Source organism: Nannochloropsis gaditana (genome assembly GCF_000240725.1).
Source record: "Nannochloropsis gaditana CCMP526 unplaced genomic scaffold scaffold070, whole genome shotgun sequence".
Lineage (NCBI taxonomy): Eukaryota > Eustigmatophyceae > Eustigmatales > Monodopsidaceae > Microchloropsis > Microchloropsis gaditana.
In genome coordinates this window covers 12,058-38,536 of record NW_005803883.1, presented here as the reverse complement: position 1 = coordinate 38,536, position 26,479 = coordinate 12,058, and the positions used below count along the sequence as shown (strand labels likewise).

General features: G+C 49.3%; 3 protein-coding genes across 3 annotated transcripts; 2 read left to right on the top strand and 1 right to left on the bottom strand.

Annotated features, from left to right (window-relative positions):
• Positions 1–6,433: 6,433 nt before the first annotated feature.
• Positions 6,434–7,032, bottom strand: LPAAT (1-acylglycerol-3-phosphate O-acyltransferase; the record flags this gene model as incomplete). The annotated part of the gene is made up of 1 exon (XM_005855947.1): positions 6,434–7,032. A coding segment is annotated over one exon (599 nt), but the record flags the coding sequence as incomplete, so codon positions are not given.
• A 5,679-nt stretch (positions 7,033–12,711) lies between these two features.
• Positions 12,712–14,175, top strand: NGA_2005510 (uncharacterized protein; the record flags this gene model as incomplete). The annotated part of the gene is made up of 2 exons (XM_005855941.1): positions 12,712–12,833; positions 12,937–14,175. A coding segment is annotated over one exon (1,170 nt), but the record flags the coding sequence as incomplete, so codon positions are not given.
• A 3,070-nt stretch (positions 14,176–17,245) lies between these two features.
• On the top strand, positions 17,246–17,998 carry NGA_2080410 (mitochondrial carrier domain-containing protein). Its single transcript, XM_005855944.1, has one exon. It carries the CDS (start codon positions 17,294–17,296, stop codon positions 17,558–17,560), a length of 267 nt encoding a protein of 88 aa, XP_005856006.1. The 5' UTR covers positions 17,246–17,293; the 3' UTR covers positions 17,561–17,998.
• Positions 17,999–26,479: the final 8,481 nt, after the last annotated feature.

The following is a 26,479-nucleotide window of genomic DNA, read 5'->3' as shown; positions in this document are numbered from 1 at the left end:
CAACTTGGCGGGTGTGGCCGTGCGCAAGAGCCTGGGGGGCGCGACGCTGGGCCTAGTCAGGGGGGCAACGGGGGCGGTCACAGGCGTCGTCTCTGGCGCGATCAACGGCATCAAGCGAGGTGTTCAGCAGAAAGTAGAAGACCTGAAAAATACACCTGGGCGCATACTCGACGGGATCAAGGCGAGCCTGAATGCAAGGGTGGAGGAGGTGAAGGCTCTGCCCGCACGGACTGCCGATGCCGCAAAGCGCAAAGCGCAGGCAACTGCAGAGGAGATAGCTGCCGTCCCTGGCCGTACCGCTCAAGCCATCAGCAACTCCGTGGTGGAAAGTGTGGAGGGAGTCAAGGCGGCTTTGTCGGAGACGATAGACGGAGTCGCGCGCGCACCCTCCGAGCTCATGGCCAGGGTAACCGGGGAAACCCCCTCCTCTCCTCTTCCTCGCCCCAAACCCTCCTCCACGCCTCCCCTTCCTGATGAACCAGCTTTGACGCCTCCGAAGGCGGCGGCCACGTTGAAGATCGGGGGCAAGCCTATCAGCGCGGCTGCTTCGCCTTCGTCCTCCTCGCCTCGCTCTGTTCCGACCAAGCCGGCCGCTCCAGTCCTGAAGTTCGGGGGTCAGTCGCCAAGCCCTCGGTCCACGCCGAGCAAGGCCATCAGCACGAGCTCTCTTGGGAAAGGCGGGCCAAGGAGGGAAGCGCCAGCCTCCCCAGCACCCGTCCTCGGGGGCGCAAAGGGACAAGAGACCAAGAAACCGCTTACTCCCAGCAAACCTAAATTGTCGGCATCGACATCTGCAACCTCAGCTCCGCAAGTCTCCGGCAGCCCTTTTCCCTCATTCAAGTCTGGTCCTGCACGCTCGAAGCCAGCTACAGCCTCCCAAACTCGTAACAAAGGAAAAGAGGCGCCTGTCCTGGCTAAGAAGGAGGGCTCATCCGTTTTTGGGCGACTTTTTGCGCCCACTCAGGAACCGAAGGCGAAAGTCCCTCCGCCTCCGCCAGCTTCTATTCCTGCGCCGGCGGAAAAGCCGCAAGCACCAGCGGCATCCCCGAGCCTTTTCGCGGGGCTCTTTGGTTCTGGCGCTTCGGCGTCACCCAAAAAAGCGATTTCGCCACTAACCTCACCCAAGAAAAAGCCTGTGACTGCCGCTGGCAAGGCAAGGACGGCGGCCCCACCTCTTACGAATAAGCCTGTCACGCCCGCGCCTCTGACTGCCTCAAAAGCACCACCTAGGCCTCCCTCGACGGCACCCAAGCCTTCAGTCACGCCCAAGAAACCCCTCAACTACAAGTTCTCGCCTCCTGTGCGACCAAAATCGTCTATCAGCCCGCTTCTCCTCAAACCTGGAGCCAAAGCGTCAGAGAAAGTGGAGGAAGAGAATAATGCTGCGCCTGCGCCAAAGAAAATTGTGTACCGCTCCCCCCCCCCCCCCTCCCGTCCAGCCCCTGCGAGCTTCCCGAAGATCAAGTCTTTGGCCTCAGCACCCCCGAAGGAGACCCCTGTATCCCCCCCCGTCCCCGACAAAGCATCTGGTGCCGGGCCCTTCGCTGGTCTTTTTGGCGGGCGCCCTCTTTCATCCTCTTCCAAGGGCTCCAACAGTATCGGGAAAGCTAAGGCAGGTAAAGCGCCCAGTAAGCCCTTGCCGCCCATGGCAATGCCAGAGAGCGCCAAGCCCGCACTCAAGTCAGCAAATGACAGCAAAGGTCAGTTTACCGGCATATTTGGTACTTCGCCAACAAGGACTCCTTCACCTCCGAAACCTCAAATAATGAAGCCTGCGGCTATTGATGACAAGAAATCGTCACAGGATGCAGGGGCTAGCGGCGGGATAGGAGTGTTCGGTGGACTTTTCGGGAAAGCCAAGGTAGAGACGAAGAAGGCTCAGCAGGTGCCCAAGAAGCCCGAAGGTTCGGCAAAGTCTGGGAAGTTGGACGAAGTAAGTTTGCTGTCTTTGAAGCAGACGATCCGCCGAGAACAAAAACAAGCTTTGAAATCCCTCGGGAAGAAGAATTAAGGTGTCAGGAACGTAAGAAATGGATGACGAAGCAAAGAGCAATGATGTTCGAGCCGTATGTGTGTGGCACACAGGTGAGAGTGCATTTTATGCGTGGGCTCAATTCATCTGTCAAAAGGTGCTGGAAAAACATATTTGAAAGAAAAAAAAGTCGGGCCGAGAGCTTTGGAGTACTTGTGACGTGTTTCCGGTCTCTCACGTCGCAGCCGGCTATCCCTAATCCTAACTCGAACAACTATTTGAGGAGGTTAAACATGTTCTGCACTTGTTTCTGATTTGAGCTTCTCCAAGTAAATCATAATTATTCGTCCATCTCTGCTAATTCGTTCGGCGTTTAAATTACCAATCCGTTTATTGTGGCACGACTTCTCAGACTTTGACCTCACTAACGGGGTCGTATGATCCTCAAACGGGGGATACTTTAAGTTCAACCGCGTCCCTTCCTTTTCGACGATGTATGAAGCAGACCACTTGCCGAGCTTGTGTAACCAATAACGCTTGCTTCCTGAATGAGATTTTGATCTTTCTTCCCTGATCAAATCCTCTTGCTCATAAGCTCCTAGACCGCCGGAACGGCCTACTCCGTTTAACTGCTTTGTCAACTGAGGGGCAGTTTGAGACGACTTCGACGTTGGTAGTGCTTTTTCCTAACTTCCATCCTAAACTGATGGGCGAAGGAAATTGCGTGTTTTGCAGCATCGCGGCTCGCAATGCGCCAGCGCACAGGGTTTACGAGGATGACATGACGCTTGCTTTCCTAGACACAAATCCTTTGGCCGACTTTCACACTCTTCTGATCCCCAAACGTCACGTGACCAGCTTTGAGGACTGCGATGATGCAGCTGCCGCTGCTATGGGCGTTTCCCTGAAGAGATTGAGTTGCATCATGCGCGAATTGCGGGGGGATTTCAACATCTTACTTTCTAACGGGAAAAAGGCGGGGCAAGAAGTATGGCATTCGCACTTTCATCTCATTCCAAGGGAGGGACGACAAGATGGCTTGGGATACAGGTGGAAAGCCGGGCAGCTGCCTGCACAGGTTGAGATAACAGATTTTTGTGACAAGGCCATAGCACTGTATAAATCGTGATCCTGTCTCAATCACCTTTTTCCTTATCTTTTACGTCTTCTCTTTGCTTTAATCGAAAGAAGAATAGTGCTATCCTTTTTGGCAGTACGCTAAAAAGCAATGTAGTGACGCTTCCCCGTGAAGTTCGCGGGCGGTGTAAATCAATAGCACTCTTTGCACGATACATTGTCTTTTTATGAGTAAAATCTTTTGAAAGCATATCATTTACCAAGAATTAGTAGAAGCTTACGGGCGCCACAGCACCTCGACCGCATCTGTACGGAAGCGTTGTGTACAAGCAGTGTCGGACAGTGCGAAGGAAGCGCCGTACTGGTGTGCGAAGGCCCCCGCCTGCGCAATCATGCCACCGTTGTCGATGCAGTACCGATGGTCCATCGCGCACACACTTCCGCCACGCTCATCTGCCATAGCTTTCATCATTTCCTGCAAGCGCCTGTTGCATCCTACGCCGCCCACAATCAAGACCTGGCGCTGGCCACAATGAGCCATGGCACGTTCAGTGATCTCCACAAGCATGGCGAAGATGGTTTCTTGCAGCGAGAAGCAGAGGTCTGCCGCCGTGCACATGTTGGACTCAAGCTTTACCAGACCTTCTTTTTCAATGAAACTCAACAAGCCGGCGAACGATACGTCCATTCCCTTGACCACATATGGCAGCGCCACATACTGCCTGCCTTTCTTGGCAAGCTGCTCGATGTTGTACCCTGGGGAGGGGTCGTTGGACAGATTTAAGAGACGTGCGAAACGGTCCAAACAATTTCCTACGGCAATGTCAATCGTCTCTCCGAAAATTCTGTAGCGGCGCATGGAATACGCGATGACTTGAGTGTTGCCTCCGCTGACGTAAAGCACAACAGGATCCGCCGCTTTGGTTGCAACTCGCCCCATCTCTACATGTGCTACGCAGTGATTGACAGGAACAATGGGCTTCTTCCACAATCGTGCCAAGACTCTTGCCGCAACGGCGCAAGATCGAAGCGGGCCTCCCATACCGGGTCCTTTGGTAACGCAGATACAAGTAACTTGATCCGAAGTGACTTTGGCTTCGGCCAGAGCGAGTTGGATTAACCCCACAATGTGCTGCTGATGGTGCCAGGCTGTGTCACGAGGCAGAAAACCCTGTCCCGGGGGAGGAATGTATGTCTTTCGGGGGTTTGCTAGGATAATATACTGGTCTTCCTCGCGATCGTTCCATTTAGTCCGCGCCACGTGCTTGACGGCTGCGAGTGCTCCCCTCTCAAGCTTGTACTTCACGATTCCAACTCCAACCTGGAAAAATGAAGATTTTTTTTGAAGACTTACGATGGTACATATTAGAATAGGGGGAAAGCTGGTAGAACGAACCTTATTCGCACTGCCCTCAATGCCCAGAAAGTACTGGGAAGGCAACAGATCCTCGCGCGGCAGGGGGAGGTTACCCTCTATGCCGCTAATCCCCTCCCCCCCCGAATCCATCCAGCGTCTTTCGAACGAAATATGGTGCTGTCTACGCGGCTCTGTGCATTGAAAGTGCCGCCTCATCCATGAAACACTTTCTCTATATGTGTCCTACCACATCGCCTTGTTTCGTTTCGCCCCCTCGCGCTCTGCGTCCTCCTCGGGTCTCCCTCGGACTTCGAAGACTCGCCTGAACCGGCGGAGGTATGCCCGGCGATTCAAGAGCCGTGTGTGCACTCTGCTTTACATCGTATTCCGCTTCTCTTTTGTACATCTACTCCCTGTAGAACCAGCCAGTGATTGATATCTCACTAGTCTCGCTGGACATGACTCCTGCCGCGTCAGCTTTGGACATCAGGGGCGTTGGCAAGAGTCTGCTCGCGGAGTACAGAAAGGCAGCCAACACACAAACCAAAATTGTGGACCTTTTCCTGGCCTTCATAGTGGCGACTGGCGTGCTCCAATTTCTGTATTGTGCACTTGTGGGTACCTTCCCCTTCAACTCTTTCCTCTCTGGATTCTTCAGCTGCGTCGGTATGTTCGCCTTGACCGGTAAGTAGGGGGAGGCAACGCGGTGTAGAAGGCTCTCGTATCTCGCTACTACCTGACTCGGCGGATATCGACAAGCGAAGTCCTCATGGGGCTATTCACGTGCAAAGGGGGAGATTCTGACATAACCACCATAAGCGATCATTTTGCCCATGTGATACAACTGAACTGTCTCAGTTCAATGTCCGCAAAATATGAATCTCATGCGCCCATCCACGCATTATCCAACATGCATAGTTTCCTTGAGGCTTCAGCTGTCGTCTGAAAAGAATGTCGAGAAGGCATTCGGAGAGTACACGTTTTGCTGCCTTTTGCTCTTCTTCGTCGTCTTCAATTTCATTGGATGAGGCGTATGAGCTGGCGATCTAGAGCATTTTTTTTCTTATAAATAATGTCTCTTATCATTGAAAACTATGCATGAAGATGCTTTCGCTCACACTCTTTTTGATGATTTTACGGTTCTACGCCAGCTTTATTTAAAATTGTGTTCTTTCGCGCGTTCAACATGTCGTCCAGGGCTCTGAACCAGTAAATTTATAGGTTGGAGCATGAGTACAATCCGTTGCGTCTTCCTTTTCTTTTCTTTTCTCCTTTATCACCCGCTCCTGACCCTCTTGCTTGAGTGCAACGCGCTTGTCCACACCTCAATGTTCTTTATGAAGTCGCCGGACACGTATGTCGCCCCCCCGCACCGGCAGGTTCAGCTCCAGCGAGTCAAATCCCTCACAAGATACAGTGACTAGGATGCACAACAAACAAGTCGCGACGATATATCCCCAAAAAAAAAGTGTAGGAAGGACGTATGCCATCATCACAACTGTTGTAACTGCAGCAACCGCCACGACAAGCCCCTTCCGGAGTAACCTCTGATACCTGCTCTGACTCCGCTCATTCGCTAATGCGTTATCGTCGCCGTAACCCGAGCGAGGAGCATTGAGCTGAGAAATCGGATCAGGGGAGGTCTCTGAGGACGAGCGTGAGGACGTGGAGCCCACCGCATCCAGGTCAAATCGGAGTTTGCCGCGATTATAGAATGAGGTCAGCAACGCCTCTTTGCGGTCAAAAGACAGTTGAAGAAATTTTTTGGCATCTTCAATATTATCACGACACAAGAGCGGTGTTAGGACCAGGTCCCACCGCTTTAGATTGACGTGTATCTCACGCGGCAGCCGGCCGAGGAGGAGCGAGATATCCGAAGGGCGCTCTCCGGGCTCATAATCGACATAGCCTATTGTCAAGTCTATCACCGCATCCACATGCGGACGTAATATTTCCAGGCACGTGAGGAAGGCACCTGTGCGGGGATGCAACACGTACCTATAGGCAGACAAATTACGGGAAAGGGCATAATTACGATCCCGCTCTTGATTGGAGGGGGAGAGGTCTGTGCCCTCGGGAAATATTATTAGCGAGTTTGGTACCTTAAGTTGGATTAAATAGCGGCAGTTTCGTTTTAAATGGGCTAAGTCAGTAGAACGGTGTTTTTGGCCGCGGCGGATAAAAGGGAATAAGCATAATGACATGCCCCAACCCCACCACGGGAAGCAGCGCAAAGAGTCCTTAAGTATTACGCGATAGGAAGACAGCACATCGAAATATGCAGCCCACGACCAGAGCCACATCCAGTCTAGCCGTGTCCGATGATTACAAATAATAAGAACGTTGTCCTTCTTCGTGAAGGTGTCGCCTGAAATGATCAACTTTACCCCCCCAAAATTTTCAAGAAGCCATGCTCCGAAGGATAACCAATAAGCAGCTATCGTTGCCTCCCATAGTCTCAATACCCGTCTCACAGGTGCATATGGCATAATCAGCAACGCGATGGCAGGTGGAAGCATTAAAAAGTGGCAGAAACAGAAAGCACTCAGGAGTAGCGGAAAAAGGATTGCGATTCCTACATGAATTCGATTAGGACAAGTCTTGCAGGATTTGTTACTTCTCATCTAGCCATGGAGTGTAGGGGGAGTGGTCGGCGCATTGTCAGTTTCAAGGCATCCCATGCAGAGTGTCACACATGGACAATGAGCGAGGGCGGCGGGCTGGGGGCAGTCTTAGTAGGGCAAGGTAGGGCGGCATCACGGTGCTCTTCCGCGCTTCCTCCCAGACGGCTCTCATTCTTGCTATGCAAGTTTGTGCCTGCGAGGGGTAATGGAGAGAGGTGTAAGAGTTTACGGTTCATCTGATGTTGTATTTTTCACGTACAAAACGGATATTTATTGAAAAAATAGCAACAGATTGCTTGCTCCCTTTCTCGTAGCCTCCTCTGACTGCTCATGGAGCAGCTCAAGCGTCGCGGAAATGCCTTGTACAAGAAAAAAAAATCGATGATGCTATTCAAGCCTATGACGAGGCATTAAATTTCCCTTTTGTTGCACCAGGAAAATTAGACCATAATGACGAGGTGAGATGTGGTGGGATATGTCAAGCTGTTAACGATCACAAGTGATGGCCGCACCGACAAATCTGGCAGGAGGCTCGACAAGAAGAAAAGAGAATACAAGAGCTTCGTTGCGCCATTTTTGCGAATCGGGCAGCATGTTATCTTCAAAAAGGAAGATTGACGGAGTGTATCCAGGTATGTCAGCCGATTTAGGATTGAAGGGCTGGAACATGTCTCTCAATTTCGAAATCCTTTCCTCTGCAGGATGCCACCAATGCTCTTAGATCGAATGGAAACTACGTCAAAGCGCTGTATAGACGAGCACAGGTACAAATTTAAGATCTTGCTCTCCCCATTGATTATTTGCCCACCTTTTTCTTCTTTTCCATCATGCCTCAAGGCGTATGCTGAACTAGGTAATTTGCGAGATGCGTTTCAAGACTTGCGTCTGGCGGTAAGTTGGCTTTTTGGCCAATTCAATGATCTTTTTTCCTCGTGAGCTGAATTAAGATTCTTTGGCCACGCACAGCTGGACCTGGATCCCTTCAATCAAGAAATTATACGTGAAGCGCACAGAGTACGAGAGTCTATTCAGAGATCTGAGGCCGAGCGTCAGAGCTCTGGTGTTTCAGTCTACCTCGCGTCCCTTGGAACAAATGATGAAGCATTCTTTAAAAAACAGAATAAAACTGATATGTGGGAAAAATTGATCAGCTTGGTAGGAAAGAACGCAACTGCGGCCGCTGACTTCAGCAAGCAAGGAGGTCCAAGCTTTTTGGAGGCGCGTGCGAAAAAGGGAGATGCAAAAGAGGTCCGTACTTGCATCTTTCTTCATTTTTTAGAGTATCTAGCTTATTTTCTCCCTCTCAATTGACCCAAACCTCCGTCCAGCGCGCTCTTGCGCTTCGATTACTCGCGGCTTGCTCCAAGCATCTTGATTTCCTTGAAGACGCTTTTTCTCCGCCCTCGAATGAGACCATATGCGAGACATCTTTCCCAAAACTCTTCACCAGCTTGTTGCCAAGCCATGAAAAGCAGAAGAACGGGGTAGAAGAGGAAGCTGTGCTGGAAATCGCTACAAATTTCATTCGCCTCGCCGAAACCAACAGACGCCGTACGCAATTTTTGACGCTTGCGATAGACTGCTGGATCACGCTTTTGACTCATCGACGGGTAAGCAATTGAATTTTGCCCACAAATAATTATATGCTCTCTAATTTCAGAGCTTTGAATTCGACGTGACGCTGATACGGTACATCATCACACGTATTAAATAGGAAACGTTTCAAGAAATAGGATTAGCCTCCCTGCTTTCCTGGAGCGCAAACTGTCTGAACGAGAAAGATCAAAGTCTTTCCCTTTTGTTGGCTAAGCCTTCCTGGACGACTCTGCTAAGGTATGTGGAAAGCTTGGTCAAAGAATGCCACACCTCCATACCCAAACCACTTTTTGACTACCAATTGTAAATAGGTTCCTTGAAGACCCAAACGATTCATTCAATGTCTGCTTGCGGCTCGAGGCGGCAGAATTCATAGGTCGTGCTTTTATGGTCCTCTTGTTTCATAAAGGATCAGACGAGGTGAAATCATTTGTCTCAAGCATTCTTGATAACTCGGTTAATGAATTACCTGCTGTACGTAAAGCTGAGCTTGAGTTGCTGGTCACGCTGAGTTTATATTACGCGGACGCCTCTTTAGGATGCTGGTTGTTTAGCACATATGCAGCTCAGGCCAAAAGTCGGGCATCTGTGTTATTCTCGGAACCGCAATACCAATTTTTTATGGCAAAATTATGCAACCAGGCGGCGAATTCAAGTGCGGGGCGTATATGCATGCGTGATCATTGTATGAACATTGTAATACTAAATATTATTAGATCGAACGATGCTCCGTTGGAGGCTCGCGTGGCAGCAGCATCCGCTTTCACAAAGCTCCACATTGCATCCAAAGATATGCCTTTAATTTCATCCGAGCTGACTGACATATTAAACTTATTGAGTAAAGGGCTTCAGGATTGGATTGGTGCATCTCAGACCTTGGGGTCAACGCTCATGCACCGACGCACGTTGTCAGAAAGCTGCGTGGAAATTATCTCATTTCTCGTTACACGGACTGCTTTTAAAAATGAGCTGATGTTTGGTTCTAGCCGCTGCATAGCGTGCGTTCCATTTCTGCTGGAGGTGATGGACCAGCGCGCTGAAAGGAGAACAATTGGCATGAGCACCAACATCAATCGGAGAAATTCCATTTCTGCGCTTTGTGGAAAAACACTCTATGGCGTGGCATTCTCGATGGCCTCTCTGACATTGAACAATGAGGAGATGAAAACTGACGCTTTACAAGAAGGAGGCATTGCTGTTGACGAATATGAGAATATCCAGAGGATCCTACGAATGCAGCAGAAACAGGTACGCCTTACACTGCACGACACACTTGTCAATCTTGTCGACAACACGGTAAAATATTGCTTTTTCTTATCAGCTTCCACAGACAGCAATAGAAGAAGACTTGGACACTGTAGACTCTGCACAAGATGTAGAGAAACGTATTCGAGAACTAGTCCAGCGAAATGTTATCGGAATCATACGCAGACTAGTATCACACACGGAAATAAGTGAAAGTACTCTCGATCAATTTGCCACAGCACTCCTAAACATTGCCACAATTCCAGCACTTCGTGGACAGTTTATACAGGACGGGGGATACAACACTTGTCTAGGCCTGGCTAAGGAAAATAGAGGGCTGGAAGTTACACGTCTGAAATCGGTGCAGGCTCTGGCGAAAGTAAGTGCTGTCAGAGATGGGATTCGCATTATCATTTGTTTGCTTGCATCCTGCCACATCAATGCGAAACCTCTCGCTTTTTCCATATTATAGTGCCTCATTACTACAGATCCCAAGGTTCTGGCAAGTCACCAGCGCACGGCTCCGATACACGCACTTGTATCGCTATGTCGCAATGTCAGAGCAACCGCCCTACAACAATTCGAATCGTCACTGGCTCTAACGAATCTCGCATCGTATGGAAAGGAGTGCATAGATTCGATAGCGCTTAATGGAGGGATAGAATCTTTCTTCTCTTTGCAATTTTCGGAGCAAACGCTTGTAAGACGGGCCGCAACCGAGGCGCTTTGCAACATGGTGAGCCATCCCCTTGTGCTTGCTAAGCTTGGGAAACCTGAGACTCTTAAATACTGGCTGAGTCTTGCAGAAGATTATACGAGAGATCTTCCGCTGTCTCGTGCTGCAGCAGGAGGATTAGCTATGGCTTCCAAGGACGAAGGTAATTCAGAAAAAGACTCACGCATCCTTGTAGGCCGGCGAGGGACCTTCCGGTTTGAAAGCGCGTGTTTTGATATGATACACACCCTGTTTGCCAAACACAACAGAAATAGTCCGATCCATGGCAGTCTTGTCTCCCATTGCGTTGAATACTTGGGGGTCGTTGCTTCGAAGTGGCGAAACAACTCTGATTCACCGAGCTGCAACCGCTATCCGTAAGTTTGCTGCTCGATTTATGTTTTACGTCCTATGATGCTCATAGACTTACCCTTCTCCCTCCCCAGAACATTTACTTTCATTTAACTGCACTCGAGAATTACTGTTCAAAGACGAAAATTTTCAAAACAGTCTGAGGGAGGCTGCGAATATTGATCACCTGTCGGAGGAGATCGGTGACCTGATTCGGATCGCATTATCTCAATTTCCTCGAAAGTGACTTGTGAAAAAGGAGCTGGATCATCGTTCAATGAATCTACTTTTTTGGAAATCATACGCATGTAAGAGAGAAGACAAAGCTTGCCTCACGGTGCTCCTGCCATCGGTCAAGGCTTCAGCTTTTTCCATTCTTTTTCGGATTCCTTAGCTGTCTTTGTTGACTGCTGGTTCATTTACTTTTACAGACTTTCTGTTGGGTAAAACTTTGGCGAAAGTAGCGCGCCAATCATTCGTGTATTGAAATTCCAGCAGGATATCGAATACGTGGTTGACAGCCAAGACCGGGCTTGACCCCAGCTGCACGTGTTCTCGCAACGGGAACCGGGCTGTGGCGATACCCTGTGCAAGCGCTTTATTGTAAGTAGCATGTTTGAGGCGGTTTCGATCCACTATACCTCCAATCACGTAAATCAGCCCAGGGTCTAATTGTGTGAGGACGTTGGGCGAGTCCGAAGTCAAGTAAACGAGCTTGTCTCTCTCTGCTGCGTACGTCTCCATGTAGGGCCGTGTCTCTCGATTAAACCCTTGCCAATTCTGCACTCCAGCTACACACGAAAGTCGTTGTTGTATGCCAGCTCCAAGTCTGTCCGTAAATGTATAGAGTAGGTCAAGGCCGGAGACCAATAAGTAAAGATCGTCAAGAAGTCTTACCCCTCTACATTTATACTAAACAGCATGTATGTGAATTACTCAGTTAACTTACTCAGCAATATGCACGGTGCAAGGAGCAAGAGCACGCTTGTTTGAGGCGTAGACGTACATAAGTTGCTGTCCCAGAGACTTCAGTTCCTTCTCAGTCATATGACTATCGAAGCCGCAGTCAATTACCACGCGCGCACCTTCCTCACACCGCCGCAGAAACGCCATCTGTGCTTCATGTCTTTGATTTTTTCGTTGTTCTCTGCGCTGCTTTCGCAGTAGTTGATCGTTCTTGCTTTCTGAGGTTGCAGCCTGTAAGTTGAGATTGTCGTCCTGACCAACCTCCCCACTCTGCCTGTTTGTCTCCTGTCGTGCAGCCCTCTTGGCTGCTTTCTTGGTCGCTTTTTTCACCTTCCACATCTCTTGTCGCCACAACTTTTTCGCTACGCTTTTAGAAACATCTTTCACGCGAGACGGTTTTCGAAATAAGAAGAGGTTGCCGCCCTTAACTGGTGTTGAAGAGGACGGAGCCGAGGCTGACGGCGGTGCGGGGATGGATAACGTGTCTTCACTCGCGTCGCGCACAGCTTCCGCTGCAGAGTTGGCAGACCTCTTAGGCTCCATTTCACCTAGTGTAGGTTGCTTGGCGAGATGTTTTGGTCGTTAATGAGTCCATGTAGTGTGAGTGCGTGTCGACAGAGGTCGAGTGCGAGGTTGAGCGAACGGGAGGCAACCCTGTCGCTGGCGAGGCCCCACATTGGAAGACGATAAGCACCCAAGCCCTGACCAGATTTTTTGAAGTAAGACTTGTTTAGCTCGTGTCCCCGACCTTCCAGAGACTGCATGATAAATGGAAGGCAGACGTGTTATTTAGCTCACACCACTGATTGCGACAACACAGGTGCCACAGCTAGTCTGGATATGCGCCACAATACCGCTCACTAAAACATAGTACCGACGAGTGGGTAGCACTAGGACGGACATCCACAAGCGCAGTCAAGTATCATGCAGGCAAGTCTGATATGATGTTCCGCGTTTGATTAGAATTTTGGTGAAGTTGCACAATTTGATATCGGTTATATCTATTCAACCTTCAACACTATGACACCGACAGGGTCGACGGATGCAAATTTCCCTATTCCAAATTACATCACTTATGGCTGTTGTGGCAGTCCATCCTGTTGCGGCCTTTGTTTCCTCGAAGCCTGCCTTCAATTTTAGGTCGCGATCTTTTTACGGCATTGTGAACCGTCAAGAAATTACGACTCCCTTCCGCGCAAACTTGGTAGGACCTGTGAATCCATCTCCCTGTAGGGTACGACTGAAAGCAGAGGAAGCAAGCAAAGAACCGGAAGGAGATGGTGGAAGGCGACGGAAGGTAATCAGGAAGAAGCGTGTCCGCAAGGATCGATCTCAGGAGGGTGGCGCCGCGTCAGAAGCAGGTGAGGCCTCGCCGCCCATGGATCCACGGCTAAAACAGGCACAAGAAGACATCATGAGAAGGGAGTTTGATCGAGAACTAGTTCTTGAAGAGTTTGCTACTCCCCGTGTCAAGGACCGGGTCCGGATTCCCACACCTAGCGCTGTCGTTGCGGACAGACAGTTGGAGAAAGGTGAGAGAGAGGGTAACGGACGATATGAAGCCAAACAAGACAGGCAAAAAGAACAAAACGAGAGGTCGGACACCCTCGACGCCGCAATAAATAGTGGTGTACCAGAGAATCTACGCTATGACCCTACCTTGGAGCTGCCGATCCCCTCGGAGACGGTTGTCTCCCTCTCAGACCTCGCCACCAAGTTTGACGCCGCCATCGAGACGAAGGGCACAGCACTCCCCACACTGGCAGAGCTGGGCAAAAAGGCGAAGGTTTCTATTTTGCGAAGGCAGCTGGAGGAGGAAGAAAAAGCGACCAAAGAGCTGGAACCCATTGATGACTACGACCTGAGCTCCGCCATCCTTGGGGAGGGCCGGCCTGTCTTGGGCATCGGACTACCGTATTTGCAAAGCTGCCATACAGTCATAATTCTTGTGAGCCTTTTGTGTGCTTTCATTGAGTTTCCCGGCTTTCCGCTGACAAATTTCCCCTATGAGTTGCGGGATTTTCTGAAGCAGGGCCTTGTGGCGGTCTACCTGATCAACGCCGTCTTGGCATGGGACAGCATCAAGGAGGCGCGGAAGCGGGACCAAAGTGTCTTTTTCTGGGCGCTTAAATGCTTTGTCTTGGGCGCGCTTGCCCACAACGAGCTGTTGCTTATCCGAGAAAAGCCTCAGAATGTCGCGTGAGGATGACAGGAAAAAGAGGTAGAGAAGCGTGATGAAGAGAGTACAATTTCAAGCGCTGTGACATTTCCCCACTGTATCATTTCTTTTTTCAGATGTTTTATAGGTTCTAATCTGATGATTCAGAGCTCTTTCATGCTTCTTCTTCACGACACTTTCGGTGCTAAAGTGCCCTGGCATCAACAACACTCGCTCCTACACTTTCTGCGGCCTGAGACGCCACGCGCTGTGTGCTCCCCCGTGGCCCCTTAAGAAGGCGGAGAAGGATTTCCTCATAATAAGCGACTGCACGCTGCAACTCAGGAATGTGGATGAGTTCGTGGTCGCTGTGTGCGTCCAAGATGGATCCGGGGCCCATAAGAAAGGCCTGGGCGGTGGGTTCACGCAGATCGAAGTAGGCTATATCCGTGTTAAAACACGCCACGTCCGTGGCATATCCTTCAAGCGTATTTAATTGCACGGGAGTATTCGCAGTGATGACCTCCACGTCCGCGCGATCGCCCACAGTTGCTCGCACAGTCTCTAAGACCTGCTCGGGAGGTGTTATCAAGCGGAAGACAAGGGTAGCCTCAGCCTCCGCTGCCAAAGCATTAGCAGCATGCCCGCCTTTTAGCAGGCCAATGTTAAGTGTAGTGGCCCCCAATTCTTCATTTTTAGGCCAATGAGCACGTTTAAGATCTTGCAGAGCGTCTACAAGTGGGTCGATGGCGGACTTTCCCAAGCTCGGATAACCGCTATGGCAGGACACGCCATGCGAAAGTAACCGCAGTTTCAGGAGACCCTTCTGAGAGCGAATCATTTTCGACCCTGTTGGTTCACCAACTAAAAGAAAGTTGGGGCGGAGGTTTAGACTGTTCGCTTGCTTCATACCACTGTGATCGGTCTCCTCCGAAACCACGTAGAGTAGCCCCAGGTCTGCGGCTTGGCCCGACTCGACCAGGCGTTGTGCCGCCAGTAATTGTGCGGCCAGAATACCTTTTGTGTCGCAGGCACCCCGACCTCTAATTATACCGTTTTGTCGATCCACGGTCGCGGAATAGAAGGGGGGTACCGTGTCAATGTGAGAATTCAACAGAACCTTCGGGCCTTTATCCCGACGTGCGACGCCAGTGCCGGGACGGAAGGCGTAGACGTTCCAGCGTTCACCCTAGGATGAGTTTTTAGAAGCCGTAAGTCCGTGACCTCGAGTATCGGCCAGGAAAGGGTGTTCATTTTTCTCACCTCTTCCTCGTGCCCGAGGGCGGGCGGCACCGGCTGAAGAACAACCTCCCACCCACGCTTGCTTAACCACCCTTTCAGAGCGTGTGCCATAGCGTGCTCACTCCCCGATAGCGACTCGATGTTTATGAGAGACTCGGCCAAGCGAATCACTGCTTCACCTGGTGAGTCCTCGTTTCTCTCGTCGATGTCAGGCAACATCGATGGCAGCGGCCCGGTCGGGGACTGGACAGTACTAGCTGACGAGGTAAAGGCCAGCATCCCAAGGAATAACCCTAATATGGAGAGGCGTGCCGAGACAACAAAATCAAGCCGTCCCGATGTAATCATGCCCTGCAGTGAAAGGTTTCGTAACACAGAATATGCGTGACCTTGACCAGTTATCCGGGAATGATCAGGGAAGACACGTGCAACCACCCCCCTGACAGAGTGCTGCCAGAGGCTGCTCGCTCTCATCGCTGAAGTGCAAGGGAAGCGCGGACGATGTGCGGCCGCAAGCTGATGAGGAGTGCGTTTCCAAGATGAAAAAACGATAGGTCATCGATTATTTAGTATCCTGATTTCGTGAAAGAATTGCTGTAAAGGAGGAAAAACGTCAAGCAACAAAACAAAAAGAGCCTTCCCTAACCTTTAGCTAGTTCACTTCAGGCCTGTAGAACGGGCTGACATGAATCCCCGAATCCCACATCATTGACAACACAGTACTTTAATAATGCCTTTGGCAAGGAGACTCATGGAATTTTTGTTCATGCTTTTGCTTGTGGAAGGCGACGGGCTGGTCGCGAAGATCTTTTTCCACAATAAATTGCCTACTCAGCTCCCGTGTTCCACGATGGCGTGTTGTCGCAGAAATCCAGCGAAGAATCAAGGTCGAAAGGGAGGGGGGAACGAGACTGAGCATGCGCATACGCAACCCCAACAGCTTTGTATCCGAAACCAGCATCACAAATCCGCGGAGGGGGGGGCCGACTTTGCTTCATCCCTCGATCCGTCAAGCAAATCAACTTCTCCTCTTGACTCTATTACAGCTTTCAAACCAGACATTTTATCTCCAAGTTCTTTTATTCTCTTCGCACTCATGGCTTTCTACATTGTGGATGCGTGTCTCTGCGACCTGTGGCTACCGCCAGCTAATGCGGTAGATTCTAGTCTCATAACAGAAATCGATGTAGCTGGGATCTTGCAGAAAGCTGGAAAAAAAAGCGCTTGGAGGGGGGCTTTCGGGTGCGGTCGCGTCTTTAGTCCAACTTATTACGTTGATGTGGCTTCGCACCACCATGCAATACCAATACAGATATGGGTTGCCGTTTGCAGCCACTGTTCAGCAACTTTACAAGGAGGGCGGCATAACTCGCTTTTATCAAGGCTTGCCCGTCGCCCTTTTCCAACTTCCACTTTCCCGATTCGCTGATGTTGCTGCTAATGCGTTTATGATTGCTGCTCTCGATTCGTTTGAATCAACGCGCGGCCTACCTTTACCTCTAAAGTCCGCTTTTGGAAGCATCGCGGCGGGTACCTGGCGATTGGTATTGACACCTTTGGACGTGGTAAAGACAACATTGCAGGTATTATTCGTTATGTGATACGGACCTGAACTACGGCTGGGACGCATGAATTGATTGAATAGCGGTGTAAAATCTCTTCAAAGAGCTCACTCACTAACGCATACACAGGTCCAAGGCTCAAAAGCTTTGCCGCAGCTCGCAGCGCGGCTAAGAAGAGAGGGAATTCCTTCACTTTATCAAGGAGCTGTTATTCAAGCAGTTGCCACGGCTGCGGGACACTGGCCGTACTTTCTAACCTTCAATTATTTATCGTCGATTATCCCCGTACCACCTTCAGGTGAAATTTTTCCGCGTCTGGGTAGAAATGCCTTCTTAGGTAATTTTGTGGTGTGCCAAAGAAAAAGCTTTCGGGTTAATACTACAAGCCGTCGATTGGAGCAAATTCAATTTGTGCTTACATTTGATTCATGCACTGTGTGTGTCTAGGTTTATGCTCTTCCACAACATCGGACGTGTGCTCGAATTGCTTCCGCGTTATCAAAACTACCAAACAGACGTCAGAATCATCAATTACATACCGGCAAGCTCTACGTCACATACTGGATGAGGATGGCATTCAGGGTTTATTTGCTCGAGGCTTGCAAACAAGGTTTTTCGCGGGTTGGGACTTGATGTCGGCGGGCTTTTGGGGTACACTTAACATCAGAAGGGCTGCGGAAGTACAGGTGGCTTAAAGGGCATTTCTCCCCCTCCCTCACTCAGGTTGGCTGCAAACGCTCTTCAAGGAATGTTGTTTGCTGTGGTATGGCGGTATCTGGAAGAATCCCAGCTTCTTTTCGGAGGCTAATGCACGCAGCTCTATTGTGTATTTCTTCTGTTGCCTGTTATGTAGTGTGCAGAGAGCTCCATGCATAAAATTAGGGATGATCGTAAAACGGATTTAAAAAGATTGACGACTTTGCCAAGCAATTCGATGGAAGGCTTCTTTGGAGCTTTTTTACAATGTCAAGCATTTCACCGCATAGTCTTTGTTTGTCTTATCATATTTCTCTTCCATCGATGCCATTTCCACACTAAGGCGGTCTTTCAGCTCAGCTGGTCCAAGATTGCCGCAATGATACTGGATTATGATGTAGACTGAAATTTGGTTCAGAGCTCCTCAACTCCTTCCTGTTGTGTGTATCATATTTATATGTCGAGAGCATACCGCTTCTTTCCATTTGAAAATAGAAAAAAAAAATTATAACATCCCACAACGATGTCATCTAAAAGCAAGAAATGAGAAACAGAACTGCTTCAACATCTGTCAAATCCCTTACCTTGGCTCTGTCCATGGCTTCCCTTGACTTTTCTTCCACTGTATCCATCGCATTCTGGCCTTTCCGGTTTACGTGCTCTCCGCCGAAAACTTCCTTCATTTTACGTGTAGCAGTCCCCACCAGGGTTTCACCAGATCCCATCGTCTCATCTTTGATGCCATTTTTAAATGCAGCACCTTCTTCTCCTTTCTGTTTTACTTCGTGGGCATACTCTTTTGCATGCTCAATTTTTTCCCCAGTCACCCCTTTGACAGCTTCAATGTTTTCGTCCACTTTCTCTTTCCCCTGCTGCAGCATATTTGCAACATTGTCCTTCATCTGCCGGATCTTGCTTTGACCCTTCTGAATTGTCTCTTCTGTTTTACCCTTTGTCGTTTCATAGCCCTGCATGCCTTGTCGGCGCGCTTCCTTCATCGCCTCATTTGCACACCCCACACCCGCTTCTGCCCTTTCATGGGCGGACTCCGCCATTTCCTGACTTTTTTCTTTCGCTGAGTGGAAGGGTGCGGTCACTGTTTCTTTAACAGTATCGTATATTCCATGCCCATGAGCCTTCACTGCATTTGCTTGCTCATTCGCTTGGTACTTTGCTTCTTGCATGATAAGATCTGCTGGCTCCTTCGCATGATGGTGAAAGATGTTTCCAATTTTCTCTTTCGCACGCTCCATGACGTCTTCGCCATGCTTCACTGTACCTCGACCTTTTTCGTATGCTTCGTACTTCGGAGCCTCCTCCGCCGTCTCTAACCCTACGACGTGTTTGATCTTGTCTGCTGCTTTATCCATGAAGCCCTCCTCCGCAGCTGCCACTAAAACCAGCAATACTGCCCCAAAAGCGAGCGATCGAGTATTCTTCATGATGGAGCAAGTATTAGCTTGTCACCTTAGGAGAAAAGGGTCAGAAGATAACACCAGATCTATAGTCCTATGCATGTAAGAAAAAGGAGAAGGCGATGTGAAGAAAGGGCATGACTCCCGATAACACACCTTTTTATGGTTTCAAAAAAAGCGGAAGCTCTTATTTTCCTTGATACACAAAAAGGGAAGTGGATCATTGCTGCATGTTCTGATGTTGATTACATTTCTTGCGACTTCGTTACCGCGGAATGTTCCCGCTCGCCGTGTGGCACCATATAATGCGTAAGAATGCGCCTCACGGAAATCAATACGTACTACTAGAAATAGTGGGGAACTTGAGGATGGTTGTAAGACCCAGCTACGTCGAAGCACCAGCAGAAGGTAGGAGCATGGCCGGGAAAATCAGCCTGTTGGCATTGATTTCTATCCGTGCATCACATAATTTGAACATACTCAGCAGAACAACAACTTTAGTGACGTAAACGCCGAAATGCACCGATGGTGACGGAATGCGGCGTGAGACCGACGGGCAGCTGTCGGCGTTCATCTGCCGTCGTATTACCCAGAAATACCTACGCCTTTTTTCTGTACAGTGAATCAGACTTACTAGCCATCCTCACGTAAGGGCCTCGTAAAAAACATACAAAGAAATACATTAGACCTTAAACATATTGCGAGCCATTTTTTGCATTGTTATCCGCCCTGCCTTCGATGAGTGGAGAAAGGATAGGAGAAGACGAAGCCGTAATGTCAGGCACCGAGATAGAGACAACCTCAAGGCTTTCAAGCAGACGTACCAAAAATAATAACTGTAAATAAAACAAAAAAAGCATCTGTCGGCCGAGCGTGTGCCCGTTGCTCATCAGGAAAATTACAGGAAACCCCGTTTGGGCATGGAACCTCTGTTCCGTTACGCTTCGCGCGAGCGCAAAGCAAATGGTGTCCCGAATGCCCTCTAAAGTTGCGAAAAGGGACAATGTAACTTCAGGAAAAAATACTTTCAATAATTAATTCTTTGCCTTAGTCAGGAGACAATCCACACTTTTTACATCATTTTCGAAGAGTGAGCGTAGGTGAGTCTCCACTTGTACAAAGTCGCACGATCCGACTCGGCCTTTACATGCCTTCACATCCATTGGAAAGAGCAACAAAAACACCTTGAATAACGCGCCGTCGGTGCGACAGGAAGGAGAATGCGACATGAGATGTGTGCACGCTCTTAGCTTTTCCTGTCGAGCGTCGACATGGTAAATGCCAGTATATCGTGTTGCACGTGTTTTGCAGGGATGACTTATCTGTTGAAGACTGAGCGAAAGATCGTCTTATGTTCAAATCATGAAGGGCACGGGGAAGAAAATTGGGACAACAACATTCAGCATCTCTTCCAGAAGCGTGAATGGGGTGGACGGTGAAGTAAGTCTTGTCTTCTAGAGAAGGAATTTAATGCCTGAATATATCATGAAAAGACATGCCAAAAGAAATGAAAAAATACCCGCACTCTTGCCAAAAGAATATCATTTGCAGACTATTTTTCATTTCTGGCATTTCACATGGTAACGCGTGGGGAATCTAAGTAGTACAAATCATACCTTCCGTCATGCAATACAAAGCCCCGCTCCAGGGCTAGAAAGAGAAGGACTGCAAAAATGATTTTGAAAGCGAAGGAGCTAATTCCTTCCGAACGCCAGCGCTTTTCCCGGTCTTTCCCATCTTGAATCGAAAACACCCTTTCATCAAGGATTGCTGATTTCGTCTTTAACTCTTCAAGTAAGGCACGGTTTTCAGCCTCAAGCTGCCTCACTTCTTCGCCCTGAGCGCCCTCCAAGCGTTGACTTCCGCTTTCTCGAATTGTCTGTAGCTGCTCCAGCTGCATGCTGCTAGTGGATGCTACCCATCGATAAAATGCTCGCCGCGAGTTTTTGAGCATGTGTTTTGTGCGAATATTCATCAACATTCTCCGAAGCACAAACATGGAAATGTTTTGCTGGTCTTTTTCAACTCTTTGCTTCGCTTTTTCCATTTGATGCATTTCTGCGGCGATTCGACTTATCTCCTCGTTAAGGGTAGTGACCTGCACGCGCGAGGATATGACTGGCTTTAGCAAAAGACTATAACACAAATTACATCCAAGACTATAACACAAATTACACCCAAAATATAGATAGAAAGGGAGAAAGACTAGATTGATTTGTGTAGGAATCCGTTATAGGAATCCGTTCACATACTAATTTCGCCGCCATACCGTTTTTTCGAAATGCTGTTGATGACCCTCCCGCTCCTGTTCTAGAGCATCTTTTAGAGCATCCACGCAGCGCATCAGCTCCCGTTTTTCAATCTCCATCTGTACTCCGGAATGGAAAATTGACAAAATCATGTGATGTTACACAAGGGGAAAACCAGTCACTCACAGCCACATCAGTCAACTACCATTACCTCGCCAACCTGGCTCAGCGCCTCTTCCAGAGTCCTAACGCGCTCTGATAGAAGTCTATTCACGTCCTCCAGTCTCTGTATGGTTGAGTCCGCGGGCTGTTCAGGCAGCTCCATGTCAGCTTCATGCGTTGATGAATGGTGCTCGGATACCGCTACATTCATAGCCGTTGTTCTTTCCTTTTCAAGTTGCTCCCTTCGGAAAGAAACCAATTCCGCTTTATAAACCTCGATCTCATCCCGGAGGGATTGTATCTCCTCTTTCTCTTCCTGTGAGAGCTCCTCGCGCGTGCCCTGTCTGCCCGCTTCATCCGCCCTCACTCCCATTTCGTCGCGCGCCCGTTCTACATTGGATAGATTATGACGGAGGATTTTGACAACCTCTTCCTGTTCTTCGATTTGTTTCCGCAAAGATCGCGCTGTAGTCTCCTCTTCATGTACCGCATTGCGTAAGGCATCATCCCATTTTAATCGAAATTGCTGCAATTCCGCCCTAAGCTGCTCTGCTGACTGTTGCTCCTGCAAGATCCGTGCTTCCAAAGATTTTTTTGCGGCTTCCGAGGCATCCAAGGCATGCACAAGAGCACCAACATCCGATGAATGCCGCCGCGAAGACGATGAAGTCACAGAAGTTCCATAAATCAAAGTTCCTGCCTTCAGTGATTCTTCATCTAGTTGGCTTCGAAGCGTTTGACTTTCCATTTCGACGGACTCCGTCGCCTTTTCCTGCAGCGTTGCCTCCTCAAACAAAGCGTTGTTAGAAGGAGCGGCCTTTTTATAATCCGATATATACTTTTCAAGCTCCTGTATCCGAGAATTTTTGACTTTCAGCTCCTCCTCAAGGTATTTTACTGATGTCTGACCATTTTCCGCTCCTTCCAAGCGATACTGCAGCTCGATAACAGATTTCTGTAACTCACATATAAGGACCTCCTGCTCTTCTGTTCTTGCAAATCGTCTCTGTCCAGTATGGTCGTGGAACTCTTGCAATTCATGGTCCCGCTGCGTGTGACGTTCCAAAGCAAGCTGTAGCTCTTCTATGTGTGCCTGTAACCAATGATTTTAATATTATTAGAAGCCCACAAAAACGTCACCAGACCACAGAGCTACAGCGAGTATCGGACAGTCGTTTCTCACACGCGCACCCTAAATCTACCTGTAAATTTTCCTCGCGATGCTGGTTCGCTTCGCGCTCATTCGCCACCATCGTCTGCAGCTCCCCTAAAGAATCTTCATAATTTACAATTTTCAGTTCACGAAGCTCCAACTCCTGCGACAGACTCTTTCGCTGTCTCGTCAACTCCGCCATCTCTTCTTGCAGCTGTTCACTACGCTGCCTTTCGCTCGCAAGAAGGCCTGCTTGCTGCTCCAAATCGGCTGTCATTCGATACAAAATTTATGAGCAGGTATGACGAAATGAAAAGGAGTGAAAAAGACCCACATGAAAAGGAACTGGTACGTCCTCATCGAGGGGTCGGCCCGAATATGGCGAGAGAGAAGCTCCCCCCATCACTCCCCATCACGTCCTTCAACGTGCAACGACAATTTTCAATTTTTCTTACCTCTCAATCGAAGAGCTTCATCTTTGATAAAGCCTAGGGCGCCTTTTGCGCGAGAAGAAAAAATGGAATGGGATGGGGTCTGCAGGTAGTCCCCATTAGGAGTTTCGAGCATGCCCTCTTTATGGGCGACCGGGTAAGTTGAGGAGAAAGCAGAAGACGGCGCTGAGCCCGCCATGACAAGAGAGACAAACTCATGCACTGCGGGACTGAATGCGGGACTCAGGCCGCCCTTGGCCTTGTCTTCGAGCAAGAAAACGGATGCTCGACTCTCATCGCGTACTCGCTCCAGTTCCTCTCTCCGCCTCCGTATCTCTTCATCGATATTCTCTGCCCACCCAAGTTCGTCAATGGCGTTGGAGTTCTCGCCATCGGTGCTAGCTACTGGATTCTGGGCCTGTGAAAGCTGGTTCAGGGGTTGCTCTATGTAGTTACGAGGGCGCGAGGGCGCCAATTCCGCGTCGTATTCGCACTCGAACGACAGCCTGACTCCGGCGGAAGTTACAGGAACATCACTGCTATACTTATCAAGCTGCTTTGATGTGCGGGACGATGATGGCTGCGGTGGTGGCATGTCATTGAAAGCACTATGGTTGCTCGTCGTGAATGCCGTCGACATGGGCGTCTCCGATGTGGCAATAGCTACTTGTAAATAGACGGCAAGAGGTGTTGGGCAGCTGGAAAAGACCGCTCGGACTTTCAGATGGCGGTCTATAAAGATACCCTGTTTAATGTCAAGAGTTTGTGGATCAATGTGGTGAAATGGAGGCCAGAGTCTCGATCCTCTCTCCTGGGAGGCCGGAACGGCGTCGCCCTCCTCGAGACGCCGCCTCTCCTCCCCTCCCAGCTTGAGATTCCACTTCCGGCCTCGGAGCCTGCCCCCCGGCTTCAGCACACCAGAAAGGGCCAGCCTGCTGCATACACCATATCAGTGCAATTGTACAAAATGTTTGAACGGATAACTTCCCGGATCCCTCACTTTTTTTTGGGCGCCTGAGAGCTCCCACAACTCTCAGGATGGCATAAATCATAACCTTTGTCTTCTATGAAGAAATAATAACGACTGCATATTTGCATTGCCCCATCAAACAAACAGTTTTGAGATCTTAATTCAATTTTTCTATTGCTATGGCGTCCGGTGGCATGGCAGAGCTGAGAGCTGCTGAGCAGAAGGCTGCTCAGATCGTCCAAGAGGCGCGGGCAGGTAATAATTCAGATAGTGACATGACATGCCCGCCAATCGTTGACTTGCATCCAGTCAGTGAAAACATATCATGCGCAAACTTAATACTGAGGTGTAGAGGCAGAGATGCATGTATTTGAGAGCATTTACCGACATGGCATGACAGAATTCTAGAGCTGTATACGTGAAAAATGCTCCCTCGTGTCCGACCCTCTGTTCATTACTTTTCCATTTCGGCCTTCTTAGGTCATGATTTGAATTATGATTCCGATACAATTTAGCCCAAATCGCTACACTAATTTATTTATTCAGCTATATAGCTGAATCTACACCTTTTTGCTCTCCCGGACACTCGTACACAGCACGGGGCCAGCGACTCAAGGAGGCCACGGTGGAAGCGCGCCGGGTCATTGAAGGCTACCGGGACGACAAAGAAAAACAGTTTCAAGATTTTGTGAAAACGGTAAGATGTTGCGCTTGATCTTGAACCGAAAGACCGAAAGCAAATGTTAATTCTACATGCACGGGGATGTTAGTTTGAAATTCTTCGGCAGCGCTCTATCACCTTTCAATGTGTAAGGATTTTCCGCGCTCCATTTCTATGCTTTGTAATCAATTTAACTTTTTCTTGAATGTTGGTAGAAATATGGAAGCAGCGGCTCACAGACGGCAGACCTAGACAGACAAACAGAGGCCGAACTTGCCAAGCTCAGGTATGCAAGCGGTGGGCTTCCTCCACATACCATATCTAGCACCATAGCACAAAATGTGGTTCACTCCATGCATAGGCCTCTGTGCATGTCGCTTTCCAATTCTCATATATATGCATCACACATGTCCACTGAACTCCACAAGCGCGGACTTCAAACACAACAAAGATGTAGTGTTGGATGTGCTTGTGGATAAAGTTACCAACGTCAAGACCGTAGTGCCTGAGGCCTGGGGAGTGTGCACGAAGTATTGATTTGAGTATATGACAGAGAAGAGCGCGTTTGAATTTGTCTTGCGTGATAAAGCGCCACCACTTTCGCGTGTGTCCATGGATGGCAAGACCACCACAAATTGGAACGCCATGGAGGAGCTGCCTGGGATGACCAGGCGGAAAATTTCACATCATATAGGGGTGCATGCTTGGGTGATACGGGTCAGCCAGAACAAAAAGAATTCAAGGCCGAGTTATAAGGGCACGAATTGTGTGGGAATACAGTTGTAGGTGTTCTGTGCGTGATCCACCGTCCAGTAATTTTAGCCCAGCTCATGGTGCCTCCCGAAAGTCCTTTCATCATGTCTTCCAATACCTTCTCTCATCTCATTTAATCCTTCGACTTGCTAGTAAATCTGTATGACTCGCTCAAATTCACAGTCGACTCGACGGTCGGCTTATGGTCTCGGCGTTGGCGCTCAGCCCACTAGATGGGGTCATTGCCCGACTTTTGCTTTCGACCCGTCGGGACATGTCAGAGACCAATTCCCGTGGCAACATCTGGGGCTTGAACAGCCAATGTCCACCGTCTACCACCAGAGTCTCGCCCGTTATAAAGCCGCCGGCGGACGAGCACAAAAAGACAGCAGCTAGCGCGATGTCAGTCTTCGTTCCCATGCGGCCCAGCGGGATCATCTCAGCCACCAGCTCGTCCACGGCCGAAGAATCGTCAGTAGGCGCCAACTTAGCCATGCCGGGTGTGTCGGCAATGGGTCCCGGCGCAATACCTACGACACGAATCCCAAAGCTGCCCCACTCCAGCCCCAGTGACCGTGTCAGGCTGTCCACTGCAGCTTTGGCTGCTGAAGCGTGCGTTTGGTACCATGTCGCGCCGTAGTGCAATGTGGCACTAATGTTAATGATCAACCCACCCTCTGGTGCTACTTTTAGCGCTTTAAAAGCGGCGCGACTCATGTTGAAAGACCCTACGGTATCGATTTCCATGACGGTCTACGCGAAACCATCCATGTGGGGTGGAAAGAAAGCTTGAGTTCAGCCTCTGTTGCACAAAAGCCTCTACATCGCTCCTCTAAATAAGTGAAACGTCATCCTAGGCGTGCCAAGATCGGTAAAATTTCTGAAGCTGCCATCGGTTTGATAAGGACACCTATATATCTATATACATATACATGTGCAGGAAAGAAAATGACCGCTCACCCTAAATCCTTTTGTGCTTAAATCTTCGCCTGCTACCAAAAAATTTCCGGCAGCTGCATTCACGAGAATAGACAGAGAGCTGTGCAATAAATAAAGCGACATTCGAGCATGAGGTTGGGGAAGGCAGCCAGGCATCTTCTGAGAAGTCTCATCCAAAGGACCTT